This window comes from Ovis canadensis, chromosome 1 (genome assembly GCF_042477335.2).
Source record: "Ovis canadensis isolate MfBH-ARS-UI-01 breed Bighorn chromosome 1, ARS-UI_OviCan_v2, whole genome shotgun sequence".
In the NCBI taxonomy this organism is placed as follows: Eukaryota; Metazoa; Chordata; class Mammalia; order Artiodactyla; family Bovidae; genus Ovis; species Ovis canadensis.
The window spans coordinates 13203735-13218199 of NC_091245.1; the positions used below are offsets into that span (position 1 = coordinate 13203735).

Sequence of the window (14465 nt, forward strand, 5' to 3'; positions counted from 1 at the left end):
GTGAAAGAGCCACCAGAGAAACTGCAGGGAAGCAGAAGGGAAATTGGGGGCAGAAGGTGGTGGGGGCGGTGATGTCACAGGAAGCAAGGAAGGAAACAGGATCAGAAGAGCAAGGTCACGTGAAGACTCAAGGGGGAGAGCTGAGGGAGACTCGAGAGAGATGGCCACCTGTTGATGCCAGTGGAGGCGATCACGCAGGATGGAGTGGTCGTGACCTCGGTCCCCCGCGTGGGCTCTGGAATCTGATGGCACGGATCAACTCCCTAGGTCCTTCCCTCGCTGTCTGTGGATCAGGTGGCTGGTTTTCTCTTTAATATGATTAGGATCAAGACAGCCCTGCCTGATCACATTGGTGCCAAGAGCTTACAAAGCACTCAACAAATGTTAGCCAGCATATAGGGAAGAAGTAGATGGGATCAATAGTAAGGGCTCCTGAAAAGGCAGGAAGGGGTGGGTTTCAGTCACAGATAGAAGGACTGATCCCGGCCGGGAGGATGGCACTTCCTCTAGAGAAACGGAGGGAGAAGATGGATGCAGAGACAGGCAGGTGTGCCTGACTCAGTGGTGCAGGCGAAGAGCAGGTGCAGCAGACACAGCTGAGAGAGTGAGCTGCGAGGACCAGCAGTCTGCAGGGCACAAGCAGAACTGGGCTGATGGCCTGGTCCACGTCAGGAGATGGGAGCAGGCAGCTGAGGCGGAACAGGAGCGAGGGTCTGTGGAAATGAAGTCAAAGACCCCAGAGGCCAAGGGCTGGGGCAGGTTGTCCAATGGCTAGTGAGGTCATCCAGCATGGGAACAGGATGTCCATGAACATCTGGGAGAGCTGAGGAGGGATGCAGGGGGAGAGGCTGAGTGGGTGGAGGAGCAACAGAGAAAGCGAGATGCTTCCACCTGAGGACGACACCCCCTAGTGAGAACTGGGGTGAGCCAGGATCAGCTGGGAGAGCAAGTGGAGGTGAGGGGCCCACTGTACAGAGCGGGGGGGGGGCTGCAGAGACGGGGAGCAGAGGAGGTGGGCGAGGGAAGCGGGGGCATGCGTGCTGGAGACGCGTGTCCCTGCCCATCAGTGCTGGACCTGGCAGATTCCCATGTTGGTGCCATTTGATTTTGAGTAGGTTTTGAAATCCACGCCTGGCCTGCCCTGCCTGCTCTCGTGCAGCGGTCTCTGAGGTGCTCCTGGGCAGCCACTCCTGTCTTGCAGCCTCTGCCCAAAGATGCCCTTCTTGCTCACCTCTCCCCCATCTTCTCCTGCCTCCCGGAGGCCCTGAGCTCACGGCCAGCACAAGCTGCTCCCAGCTCCTGTCCATTCCCGCTTTTCCAACGCGTCTCATCTGTGGACCTTTAAGCTCCATGATGAAGGAGATTTTACTCTTGTCCTGCTTTCCTGACTCACCTGGCTGGGGCAGAGCTGGCTCCCAGATCCTCTCCTCCTCAGTCACTTTCAGCGCCTCACTTAAGGCCAAGCAAATAACCCCATCTGAGCCAGATGAAAGCTCGCTGCCCCTCCGGCCCGCAGGCAGTTCCAGGATGCTGACGTGCGCCTCCTGGACCAGCTCATTCCTTTCCTCTGCTCCCCCTACTCCAGCCTGTCACATGCAGCCTTCCCAGCCCCTCCAGTCTGCTGACCTCAGCCCCAGCCTGGAACCCACCTGGGGTGCCTCTGCCAAAGGGACTCTATCTTTGCTGAGCCAGACCCAAGCTCCATATCTTCCCCCCTCCACCCATCCCCTTTCTCTGCCCACTCTCCTGCAAGCTCCCTTCCTCTGGGGCTTGGGGGTTTCTGGCACATGAGCTCCCCTCCCTGCTCTCCCTGCCCTGCCCCCACACACACAGGCACACGCAGTTTCTGCCTTTCTTCTCTCTGCCTGTGTTAAAGGGCCTCCAGATCCCTTGGGGGCAGGGGCTGGGGGCCTCCAGCGCCTCGGGAGGCTCCCAATTACACCGGAGCAGCTGGAGCTTCATTCCCTCCGTAGCGATGCCTTCTGACATTTAATGAGTGAAGGAGCTAAATCCCCTTCATCCCACAGCAGCTGAGCAGGAGCAGGGCATGGGGGGAGGGGCCAGGACAGCACCAGTCAGGCCTGTCTCTACACAGTGGTATGCTCGCCTGTGCAAATCCGCACATGTGCAAATGCAGATACAGATACAGGTACCTGAAGGCAGGGACACAGCCTGCCAGGGGACAGCCAGGCTGGAACCAGTCACCTACCTCCTCCAAATGGCCAGCACGCTCATCACAGAGCCCAGGACGAGGAGGGCTGAGATGGTTACCACGGTGACGACGACCGCGGGGCTCTGGTCCTTGGACCCGGAGGTGGCTGGGAGGAAAACCACGAGGTTGAGAGAGGCAGAGGACCAGGCTCCCGGGTAAGCCCCAGGACAGACTCCTGTCCTCACCCCACAGCAGGATGTCCACAGCACCTCCACCCTCGGCCTGGCCTCCCAGCCAGGCTGGGAGCAAGGCTGCCCCCACCAACCGCAATGGCACCTGAAGCTTCGTCCTTTCCCAGGGCGGGGTCACTTCTACTGCAGCCCAGCTCTGAGAGAGAGGAGCAGGCATCCAGACAGGCAGGCTCGGGCCTTCCTTGTTGCCTTATAGATGCACAAGGAAGGTGGCTCTGCAGGGACATGGCCTTTTCTCTGAGCTCCCCAACCCCAAACCAGAACTGCCACCGACAATTTTTGCTGATGTTCAGTTGCTAAGTCACGTCAGACTCTTTACAGCAATGGCTGTAGTGTGCCCAGGCTCCCCTGTCCTCCACTGTCTCCTGGGGTGTGCATGTCCATTGAGTCACTGATACTATCTAACCATCACATCCTCTCTAACAGTAAGAATGATGAGTTAACATTTAATGCACACTTATGTGCCATAACTAAACAATCCTGTTTCATCATCACAAGAAGCCAGGGAAGTGAACTGTCTCCATTCTGCAGCTGAGGAAACTGACATCAAGAAAAGTTATGTAATTTGCCCAAGGTCACAAAGCCAATAAACAGTGACCTTAAGATTCGAACCTGATTCCTAAAGCCTCTGCTTTGAACTATTTCCCCAGCAGAGGGGCCAAGAGGACCCCAGGCCCTCAGCCCCATCCACCCATCCATCCATCCAACACGGGCACCAGGCTGGCAGTGGTCCTGGGGAGTCGGCAATGAATGAGTCAGAATCCTTGCCCTGGAGGGATGTACTGACCAGCAGGGGAGACAGAAATGAAAAATCAATGAAAAAAAAGAAACAGAGACAGGGGCAGAGCTGAGCAGAGGCACAATCATTTCTTCCTAAAGCCAGTGGGGAAGGTTTTGCAGAAGAGGCATCATCTGTACTGGACCTGGAAGATGGACAGGGTTGTTGATGATGCTTAGACGCACTTGCTGGGTCTGGAAAACGACAGGCCATCCCATGTGGCTGGAAAGCAGGCTGCATGGAGGTAGAGATGCAAGATGTGAAGAGATAAAGCTGGAAGGCAGGAGGATGAAGGGAACTGGGGGAGGTGACAGACCCAGAAGGGCCTTGAATGCTAGGTCAGGAGGATGAGCTTTATCTTGAGGGTAACAGGGAGCCCAGAGCAGTGGGCAGAGTTCCTTCCCACAAGGAGAGGAATGAGGGAATCTGCTAGGTCAGGAGTGGGGAAAGAGAGGGGGTGCTTGGAAGAGATAAAGGTTTGGGATAACTATCAGGGATGGGGAAGATGCTACGCAGCCCTGATGAATAAACTGGGATTAGAAAAAGACACTTTAGCAGGCAGCCTTGGCGAGGGACGATGGAGGAGAGCCAGTCCTGGGGACAGTGGGGTGGGTGCAAAATAATGTTCGGGGAATGGGGGCCAGCAGGGCTGGAGAGTGCTTCAACCAGGAGAGTTTGCGGAGGCTGGGGAGAGATGATCATGGGGCCAGGAGGGGCTGGGAGCCTGACAGATGTGGTCAGATCTCAAGAGCTGCTATTAGGATGTCACACAGCAAGTGAGGAAGAGTGACAGCAGAGAAAGGGAGGGTCAGAGGCCAACAAGGTCAGGGTCAAAAGAGTAGATTTCAGAGCCCCCATTTCCAGAGAAGGGGAATAGGGCCCTGGGCCTGGCTGGTGGTAGAAGATGGAACTGTCGCCAAGGACTGTTTGAAATGAGCTGTCCTGGTGGACACGGAAATGGAGGATGCAGAGAAAACTGGTGCGACCGGCAGCCTCTGAGACAGTCCTGCAGGATTCTCCGCTTCCTGGTGTTCCTTCCCCCATGAGCATGGGCTGAACACAGTCATTTGCTTCTAATGAACAGAATACAGCACAAGGGATGGGATGTCACCACCATGATGAAGTTACAAGAGATCGGCTTCTGTCTTGGGCGCCCTCTTGCTCCCTCTCTTTCTCACAGTCTCTAGAAGAATCTGGTTGCTGGGTTATGAGCAGCCCTTGGAGAAGCCTAGGAATCTCGTGCCTGCCTCCAGCAAGCAGCCAGCAAGGGTCCAGCTAGGGAAGCACACACTCCCCCCTCCCCTCCCCTCTACTCCGCCCCAGCTGAGCCTGGAGATGACTGTAGCCCCAGAGGACACCTGGGCTGCAGTGAGGGCTAAGCCGCACGCACATTCCTGACCCACAGAAACCACGAGGTAATGAATGAATATTGGTTTTGGCTGTTGAGTTGAGGGTAATTGGCTACACAGCAGTGGTTAGCTAGTACAGTGGTGCAGCATGGTCCTCCTCGTGATCTTGACTTGGGGTCACAGCTCACTGGAAAAAGTGTTCTGCGATTGGGGAACCACTCTCTGTAGCCAGGGCCACAACAGAGGCGGCCAGGGGCTGAGCGGCACGTCTACCAACTGTGTGCACTCAGTAGCTCATTTGTATCTGACCCTTTGCAGTCCCATGGACTGTAGCCCACCAATCTCCTCTGTCCAAGGGATTTCCCAGGCAAGAATGCTGGAGTGGGTTGCCATTTCCTTCTCCAGGGGATCTTCCAGACCCAGGGATCCCCCTACTGAGAAGCACCATATTAACAGAGGTCATCAGTCCTCTTCAGCTACCAGCCCCCAGCAGCCACCCTCCACCACATCCACTCCAGCCCAACCCACGAGCCTTTGTTCTGCTGCCTCTCACTCTCCAAGATGCCTTCCCTGCCCACCTCCCCACTCCAATGTCCCCCAGCCTTCAAGACCCAGCTCTAATCTCTTTTCACCAGCACCTGGCTGGGGTCTAGCAGAGACAGGCATTCGAGCAAGAAGTGCTGTCTCCTTCCCAGAAGGCAAACTCCCTCAACACTTTATCTCCACCTCCCTCTGGGCTCAGAACTCTTTCTATCTTGGATTCGACTCATGTAGCAGGTTGGAAAGAATTATTATCTTGACAGCTGGTGCCAGGATGCCTCTTAGGGCAAACTGCCTTTTGTCCAGGAAAAATACTTCCATGAGCAGCTCGGAGTAGATAGGGGTGAGGCCCTGAGGGCTGGGTTAGCGGCAGGAGACCAAAAGAAAGCAGTAAATGCTCCGTGCACATCCAGAAGGGGCCTGGGGGAGCGGGGAGGAGGAGCCAGGGCAGGGAGGCTAGGACAGGAGGGGCAGTACCACACCACAGCCGAGAGCTGGAACTGTTTTAGGATCAGGGATATCTGATGTTCAGTTCTTGTTTTGCTTTGTTTTGATAACAACTGTATTGAGAAATTATTCTCACACCATACAATTCGCCCATTGAAAGTGCGCAGTTCTCCTGGTGGTGTGTTGGTCTGTTTGCCTTCGGCCACACCACGCAGCTTGTGGGGTCTTAGTTCTCTGACCAGGGATTGAACCCAGTAGTGAAAGCTCGGAGTCTTAACTGCTTCTGGTGTTTTCGCTTGGTTTATTGCTGCAGGTGACACTCCCTTGGTGTGCCCCAACCCTCAGCGAAGGCTGGATGCTGGGATGATGGACATCAGGACCTGGAAGTCCAGAGGGTAAGCTGGGCCGACCTCTTGACTTCACACGCTAAGGCGTAATGGGAAGAGGGATGGTGCCCACGTTTGAGTCTGTGTCATGACAGAGAGAAAGCAGCAGGATGGGAACAAGAATTTAGTGGTCAAGGACAAGAAGTGACCAGGAGAAGAAAAGTCCTCCCAAGAAAAGAGAGGAATCTTGGAGAGGGCAGAGGATATTTCCTCGAGACATGGGAGGGAGATACCAGCTGAGACCTGGGTTCTAGCTGTTCATGGATCCCTTCCCTGTGAGTTCTTCCAGGACAGGTACCCAATCTGAGCCACCAGTTACTGGATTCCAGTCTCATTCATTAGTTAGGTTGTAACCGAACTGTTCTGCAGGTTCCCTTAGTTGCACAGATAACGCCTTAATTTGCCTCCATGCTCCAGCCCCAGGCTGCGTTTTCTCTCCTCTTGCACGTGTCACTTACCCTCTCCTGGGGTCAGCACTTCAATGCTGGGGTTGAAGCTCTGGGTCTCCCAGGAGGGCCCTGGGGAAGCTGCCCGGATCTGAAAGACGTAGCGGGTAGCCGGCTTCAGGTTAGTGACAGTGACCGCAGGTGCCCCTGTCTTCACCGTCGAGTAAGTCTGCTCACTCTGACCCTGGGGAGGGACAGAGACACATGAGGCCCAGACCCAGGGCTGGCCCCATGCTCCTGGGAGAATGTGGAGGGAAGGGGTAGGGAGGTGGCAGAGGTACTCTGGGAGGAGGAGCCCGGGCTGCTGAAGTAACTCCACTCATCTGGGAGGAATCTCACAGCTTTCTTCCAGAAGATCCCCAGCCCCTTTCTCTACCACAAGTTTCCACCTATACTCGGTGGTACCTTAACTGAGAACAGCCCCGCCTCTGAGTAACAGAAACTTTAGAGAAGATGCTGGCCTTATCAGGGATGCTAGGATGAACGGCAGTCTAGAGGAGGAGCTACACCTGACCCCTCCAAGGAAAGAAGAAGGAAATGAGCCCTGACACCTGCCCGGCCCTTGTTGGCTTTTCCTCTCCCCTTGTCCTTGGACTTTCACAATGTCCTGCAAGGTGTGGATTCACAGATAAGGAATTCGTATCAGAGGGGCTGAGAGGCTCACCCACAGCCCCCCACCAAGGGCCCATTCACTGCCCACTGCTGGGCTAGACCCTATAGGAGCCGACTTCCTACAGTCCTCACACCAGCCTTCCTATCTCCTCGTACAGGTGATGCTCCCAGCAGGGAAGGGGCTGGGTGACACCTTCCCAATTCCTTCTGTGCACTACGTCATCCTGCCCCCAACACATCTGATCATGGCATGTGCTGGACATGCTGCCATCATTCCATCTCTGCACACACCCCCTGATTAGAGCCTCTGCCACACTGACAGGCCCCAAAGGTGCTGCTGCTGCTGCTGCTAAGTCATGTCAGTCATGTCCGACTCTGTGCGACCCCACAGACGGAAGCCCACCAGATTCCCCCATCCCTGGAATTCTCCAGGCAAGAATACTGGAGTGGGTTGCCACTGCCTTCTCCAATGCATGAAAGTGAAGAGTGAAAGGGAAGTCGCTCAGTCATGTCCGACTCTTCACGACCTCGTGGACTGCAGCCTTCCAGGCTCCTCCGTCCATGGAACTTTCCAGGCAAGAGTACTTCTCCCCTATGTCTGTGCCCCCACTTCTACAGGCCCGGTATTCAGGAATCAGGGCAGACTCTGACCCAAGCTGGGCCAATCAGAATCCCACTTCTGGGCATTTGAACATACCATGGAAAGACAGTGAGGCCCTGGCTGCAGAATTTATAAGCAGGCTCGGGGAGGGGAGGGGGAAAAGGGGCTGCCAGCCTGGGCAGCTGCAAGGTGCTAGAAACAACCCTTCCTGAAGAGGAGGTGGGGTTGGTATGGAGAGAACTCAGAGATGAGGGGCTGGTGACTCCTGCCACGCTTCTGGTCACCAGGCTCCCTGAGACTCTCCTGAAGGCTTTCAAACACAGCCCCTTTTGTACTGGCTCCTTTTGTCAAGGGTTTTTGTTCCCAGCAAATTCACACTCCCCATGGGCCAGGGAGCATCCACCCAGCTCAGCACTGGGACTGCATCTACGCTCTGATCCCCGAGTGTCAGTTCAGTGAGCCCTTTCTAAGCAACTGCTGCCTGCCTGGCTCCTTCCCAGGGACCTTCACTGTGGTCTCCTTGACATCAGGGACCCCCAGAACCCTGTCCCAGCTGCTTTTCTCACTCATGCCCCCCTCCCTTGGCCATCCCCTCAGGTCCTTTGGCTTCAGCTACCATCTCTGGGTTGAAAGCCCCCAACTTCCTCTCTCTCTCTCTCAGCTCACAGCTCTCCAGATTTCTCTTTTCAAAATCTGTTATCTGATTCAGCAAAGAACTCCCTGGGGTCACTGAGGAGGGGGTGAAGTCCTAACGCAGGCAGTGCTAAGTTGAAAGCAGAGTTTTGCTTTAACGAGTACAATCGTCACCAAAGTGAGAACAGTTTACCTGTAGATTACCTATCAAATTCAAAGACCATCAACTTATGCAGAAAGAGATAGTGGATCTGGACCTAACTCCACTTGTTAAACCACCCTTGAGCTGCAACCATAGACTGACCACAGATACAAGAAGTCAGCCAAAATCAAGAAAAAGTATCCTAGGAGAATCAACTGGCCCTACAGAGTTTACGATAAGGAACGTTGTATACTTTCTATTGTTATTTGTAAACAATTGGTTACAGAGTCTCCACATCAGTAAAATTAAAATGCCAGTGCATGCATTCATTGCTGTGAGAGCTGACTGTTAAACATTTATCTGCTGCTGCTAAGTCGCTTCAGTCGTGTCCGACTCTGTGCAACCCCAGAGACAGCAGCCCACCAGGCTCCGCCATCCCTGGGATTCTCCAGGCAAGAACACTGGAGTGGGTTGCCATTGCCTTCTCCGAACATTTATCAGTACATTATTTATCAGCATATTATTTATGCTGAGCTCTGGCACACCACCAGACCTGGCGACATGTTCCCACAGTGGTACTTTTCCATAAAATTTGAAACAATATGTTTCTGCGTTCTTTTTCTTAAAAGGGCTGCAAACTATGCACAGAATCCAGCCCCAGAAAGTCTGGATCAGCCCCCAGAGGAAGCTTTTTGTCCACTGTAACACCAGGCAGCAGTGGTGAAAATGGACACGATGACGGGTTACCGAAAGAAGCCCTGAGGAAAGAGGCAGAGCTGTGTGTCCACGGTGAGGAGGGGCCTGGAAGAACCTCCGGCTGGGGAGGCCGCTTAGGGGGCCGGTGGGGATGTTTAGAGACAAAGCAAGAAGGACTTATGCTGGGAGGGCCTTGTAAATAAAAGGAAGCCGGCAGGAGAGGGGGACAGATGGCAGCTGGTAATGCAACCCCACGTCCCTCCCAGACCCAGACTCACCTTCTCGAAGTATCGGATCTCATACTCTGTGCCGTTGGCCCCTGGGGCTCCCGCGGGGATGGGCTCCCGCCACGACAGAGACACGCTCTGGGGCTCCACTCGGTCCCTGCGGATCTCATCCTCCTCCCAGGGGGCTGCAAGTTGAGTAATGCGAGGTTCTCTGGGGCAGGGGCAGGGGGCTGGAAAGGCGGGGTGCGTGGGGAGCCAAATGGGGCGGGGCCCAAGGGGCTGTGGGTGGGGCAAGAGGCTTCTGAGGGGCGGGGCCTGAGGGATAGCGTCTTCATGAGGCTAGAGGAAAGCTGACTCCACAGCTCTTGGCTTCCTTGGTTCTGAGCAGGAAAGCAGCAGGCCACGTGCTGCTTGCCCACCCACTACACTCCAGCTTCCCTTCAGGTGGCTGGTTCTAATTCCCCCAGGCTATCTCTACATGTTCTGTGGCTTGGAGATATTAGACAGCACAGCAGACAGGAAGACAAGCTACTTAACTATTCTAATAGTCTGGTCAAGAGGTAATATACTCAAATAAACTAGGAATAGAAGGAAATTAGTTCAGTTCAGTTCAGTCGCTCAGTCGTGTCCGATTCTTTGCGACCCCATGAACTGCAGCACGCCAGGCCTCCCTGTCCATCACCAACTCCCAGAGTTCACCCAAACCCATGTCCATCAAGTCAGTGATGCCATCCAGCCATCTCATCCTCTGTCGTCCCCTTCTTCGCCTGCCCCCAATCCCTCCCAGCATCAGAATCTTTTCCAATGAGTCAACTCTTTGCATGAGGTGGCCAAAGTATTGGAGTTTCAGCTTCAGCATCAGTCCTTCCAGTGAACACCCAGGACTGATCTCCTTTAGCATGGACTGGTTGGATCACCTTGCAGTCCAAGGGACTCTCAAGAGTCTTCTCCAACACCACAGTTCAAAAGCGTTAATTCTTCGGTGCTCAGCCTTCTTCACAGTCCAACTCTCACATCCATACATGATGACAGGAAAAACCATAGCCTTGACTAGACAGACCTTAGTCGGCAAAGTAATGTCTCTGCTTTTGAATATACTATCTAGGTTGGTCATAACTTTTCTTCCAAGGAGTAAGCGTCTTTTAATTTCATGGCTGCAATCACCATCTGCAGTGATTTTGGAGCCCCCCCCCAAATTAAGTCAGCCACTGTTTCCACTGTTTCCCCATCTATTACCTCAACAAAATGAAGGCCATATATGAAAAGCTCCAGCTAACATCATACTCAATGGTGAAAAGCTGAGAGCTTTCCTTTGAAGATTAGGAATCTTGCCACTTCTATTCAACACAGTCCTGGAAGTCCTAGACAGTGCAATTAGGCAAGAAAAAGAAATAAAAGGCTTCCAGATTGGAATGGAAGAAGTAAAATGATCTCTGTCCACAGATGACATAATCTTATATGTAGAAAACACTAAAGGTTCCACAGAAGATACTGTTAGCAAAATTGCAGGATACAAAATCAAATCACAGAAAATCATTCACATTTCCACCCACTATGAACAATACGAAGTGAAAATCAAGAAAGAAATCCCACTTACTTAAGTTTATTACAAAATTAAAAAGTCTCTTTAACAAATGGTGGTAGGAAAATTGAATGTCCATGTGAAAAAGAATTAAGTTGTGCCCTTAGTTACATACAAAGATGACCTCAAAATGAATTACAGACATAAATGTAAGACCTGAAACTTCTAGAAGAAAATATAGAGGAAAAGCTTCATGATACTGAATTTGGCAGATTTCTTGAATATGACACAAAAAGCAAAAAGCATAGACAGCATATGTAAAAACAACAAATGGCACTACAAACTTAAAAACATCTGGACCACAAAGGAAACAATCAACAGAGTGAAAAGGCAACCCGCGGAATGGGGGAAAATATTTACTAGCCACAGATCTGATAAGGGGTTAATGTCCAGAATATAAAACGAACTCCTTCAATTCAACAGTAACAACACCAAACCCCACAAATAACCCAGGTTAAAAATGGGCAGGGACTTCCCTGGTCGTCCAGCGTTGAGAGTCCACCTGCCAGTGCAACGGACACGGGTTCGATCCCTGCTCCCGGAAGACCTCACACGCCGTGAGGCCCACACACCACAACTGCGAGCCTATGCCCTCGAGCCCGTGCTCCCCAACACGGGAGGCCACCACGGCGAGAAGCCTGCACACCGCGACAGAGAGCAGTCCCTGCTCTCTTCAACTAGAGAAAGCCCGTGACAGCAACAAAGACCCGACAGAGCCAAAATAAGAAATAAATCATAAATTTTTTCAGTGGGCAGAGGATGTGAATAGACATTTCTCCAAAGATGTGCAAACGGCCAATAAGCACATAAAAAGATGTTCAATATCACTAATCATGAGGGAAATGGAAGTCAAAACTATGAGATATCACCTCATACCTGTTAGGATAAAAAAAAAAAAAACACAAAAAGCCAGAAATAACAAGTGTTAGTGAGACTGGAGAGACCGGAACCCTGGGCACTGTAGGCGGGAATGTAAATTAGTGCAAACACTATGGAAAACATATGGAGGCTTTTATAAAAATATAAAAATAGGATCCAACTAGAGATAACCATATTAAGTAAGTCATAAAGAGAAAGACAAATACGATATGATAGCGCTTACATGCAGAATCTAAAATATGACACAAAAAAACCTGTCTGTGAAACAGAACCTCAGATACGGAGGCCAGACTGGTGGTTGCCAAGGTGGAAGAGAGTCTGGAGAGGGGCAGAGCGGGAGGTTAGGGGTAGCAGATGTAAGCTTTTATACAGAGAATGGATGAAAACTAAGTCCTACTGTAGAGCACAGGGAACTCATCAGTATCCTATGATAAACCATAATGGAAATGAGTATTTTTTAAATGTATGTAACCGAATCACTTTGCTGTATAGCAGAAACTAACATAACATTGTGAATTAACTATACTTCAACAAAAATATTGATAGAAAAACAAAATAAAGATAGAACTACCATGTGATCTAACAATCCCTCTTCTGAGTATACAGCCCAAGGAAATGAAATCACAATTTCGTACAGACTACCACACTCTCATGTTCATTGCAGCATTATTGACAATAGCCAAGATACAGAAACAATCTAAGTGTCTGCTGACAGATGAACGGATAAAGACAAAATCATATATATATATATATATTTAATGATATGTTATTCAGCCATTAAAAAAAAAATCCTTCCATTAGCAAAAGCACAGATGAACCCTGAGGGCATTATGCTAAGCAAAATAAAACAGAGAAACAAATATTGCCTGATGTCACTTATACGTAGGATCTAGAAAAGCCAAACTCAGAGAACAGAGAATAGACTGGATTTTTGCCAAGAGCTAGGACATGGCGGAAACAGGGAGATGTTGGTCAAAGATCTAGACTTTCAATTATAAGAAGAATAAAATCTGGGGATCTAGTGTATATCATGGTGTACTTGAAAGCTGCTAAGACAGATCATCAGTGTTTGCACCATGCACAAAATGTAATTACGTGAGAGGATGGATGTGTTAACTAACCTTCCCATGGCAATCATTTCACAATACACACATGCACCATATCATCACAGCTTAGAATTACAGTTATATGTCAATGATGTCTCAAAAAGGTAGAAAGAAAAAAAAAGTGACATAGACATACAACGGAATACTACTCAGCTTAAAGAACGGGAACCCTATCATATGCTACAACATGGATCAACTGTGAGGACATTACGCTGAGTGAAATAAGCCAGTCACAAAGAGACAAATATTGCATGGTTTCACTTGTACATAAGCTATCTAAAGTAGCTGAACTCTTAGAAGGTAGAATGTGGTTGCCAGGGTCCGGGAGGAGCGGGGAAGAGGAGTTGTTGCTCAAGAAGTATAGAGTTTGCATTTTTTTTAACAGTTTGCATTTTGCAGGATGAAAAAGTCTATAGGGGTCTATTGTATGATGACGTGCATATAGTTAATGCTACTGTACTGTACACTAAAAACAGTTAATTTGGTATATTTCCTGTTATATGTTTTTTTACCATAATAAAAAAAAAAATAGTGACGCTTAGGTCACACAACCCAAAGCAATTAAATCTGTTTCTGTGGGGTGGGATTCAGGCATTACTATCTTTTTAAAAAGCTTCTCCATGATTCCAATGTGTGTCAAACAGAGAGTTTCCCAAGCGAAGATGCTAGGAAAGCAGATGGGTAAGTGGTTCCCAGGGCTTCCCTGACGGCTTAGCTGGGAAAGAAACCCGCCTGTAATACAGGGGACACATGAGACGCGGGTTCAATTCCTGGGTCGGGAAGAGCCCCTGACGGAGGGCATGGCAGCCCACTCCAACATTCTTGCCTGGAGACTCCCATGGACAGAGGAGCCTGCCGGGCTATAGGCCACGGGGTCGCAAAGAGTCAGACATGAGCGGCTAACCCCACCAGTGGTCCCAAGGCTCACAAAAGGGATCCAGGAGGGAGATGGAGATCTGAGAGCCATTCAAAGGTGATTTGATGAAACTGCCCAGGGCAATGCAGAAAGGGAGAGAAGGCAAAGCTATTAGGAAACAAGCCCAAGAAATGACCACACTTAAGAGGCAGGCAAAGAAAGAGGAGCTTGGGAAGGAGGAGCCAAAGAGAGGAGAGGAAAAACCAGGAACAAATGAGGCTACAGAAGCCCAGGAAAAGAACTTTTAGGAAGGTTCCCGCGTGACTCTTCCTGTTATTAGCTTCTGGTCCACAAGCAAGAACCTCAGTTCCCTTACACATAGATGGGAAACAATAATGACCTCTTCATACTTGCTTTGAGAATTTTGTGAATTAATAACATATAGAGAGCTTAGCATAGAACAAGCATTCAATACCACATTTACCAGCAAAAGGAGATGCTGGTTGGCAGTGTCATATGCAGAGCAAAGACGGGTAACAAAACAATTCACAGTGCCACTAGCTTTAACAATGTGGAGGTTTCTAGTGTCTTCAGGGCATTCAGAGAAAGTAGACAGCAGGGAGTAGCCACAGGACTGGAATAGGTCAGTTTTCATTCCAACCCCAAAAAGGGCAATGCCAAAGAATGTTCAAACATTCTTTGAATGTACAATTGCACTCATTTCATATGCTAGCAAGGTTATGCTCAAAATCCTTCAGGCTAGGCTTGAGCAGTATGTGAAC

The 14465-nt window shown here is 50.6% G+C and overlaps 1 protein-coding gene across 1 annotated transcript in view; it reads right to left on the reverse strand.

Moving 5' to 3' along the window:
* The window catches only part of EPHA10 (EPH receptor A10), a 43158-nt gene that overhangs the window by 8415 nt on the left and 20278 nt on the right, over positions 1-14465 (reverse strand). The window contains exons 6-8 of the mRNA XM_069549129.1: positions 9312-9445; positions 6362-6533; positions 2210-2318 (exon numbers count right to left, since the gene is read on the reverse strand). Coding sequence (XP_069405230.1) covers positions 2210-2318; positions 6362-6533; positions 9312-9445 — 415 coding nt within the window. The remainder of the gene's footprint in view (positions 1-2209; positions 2319-6361; positions 6534-9311; positions 9446-14465) is intronic.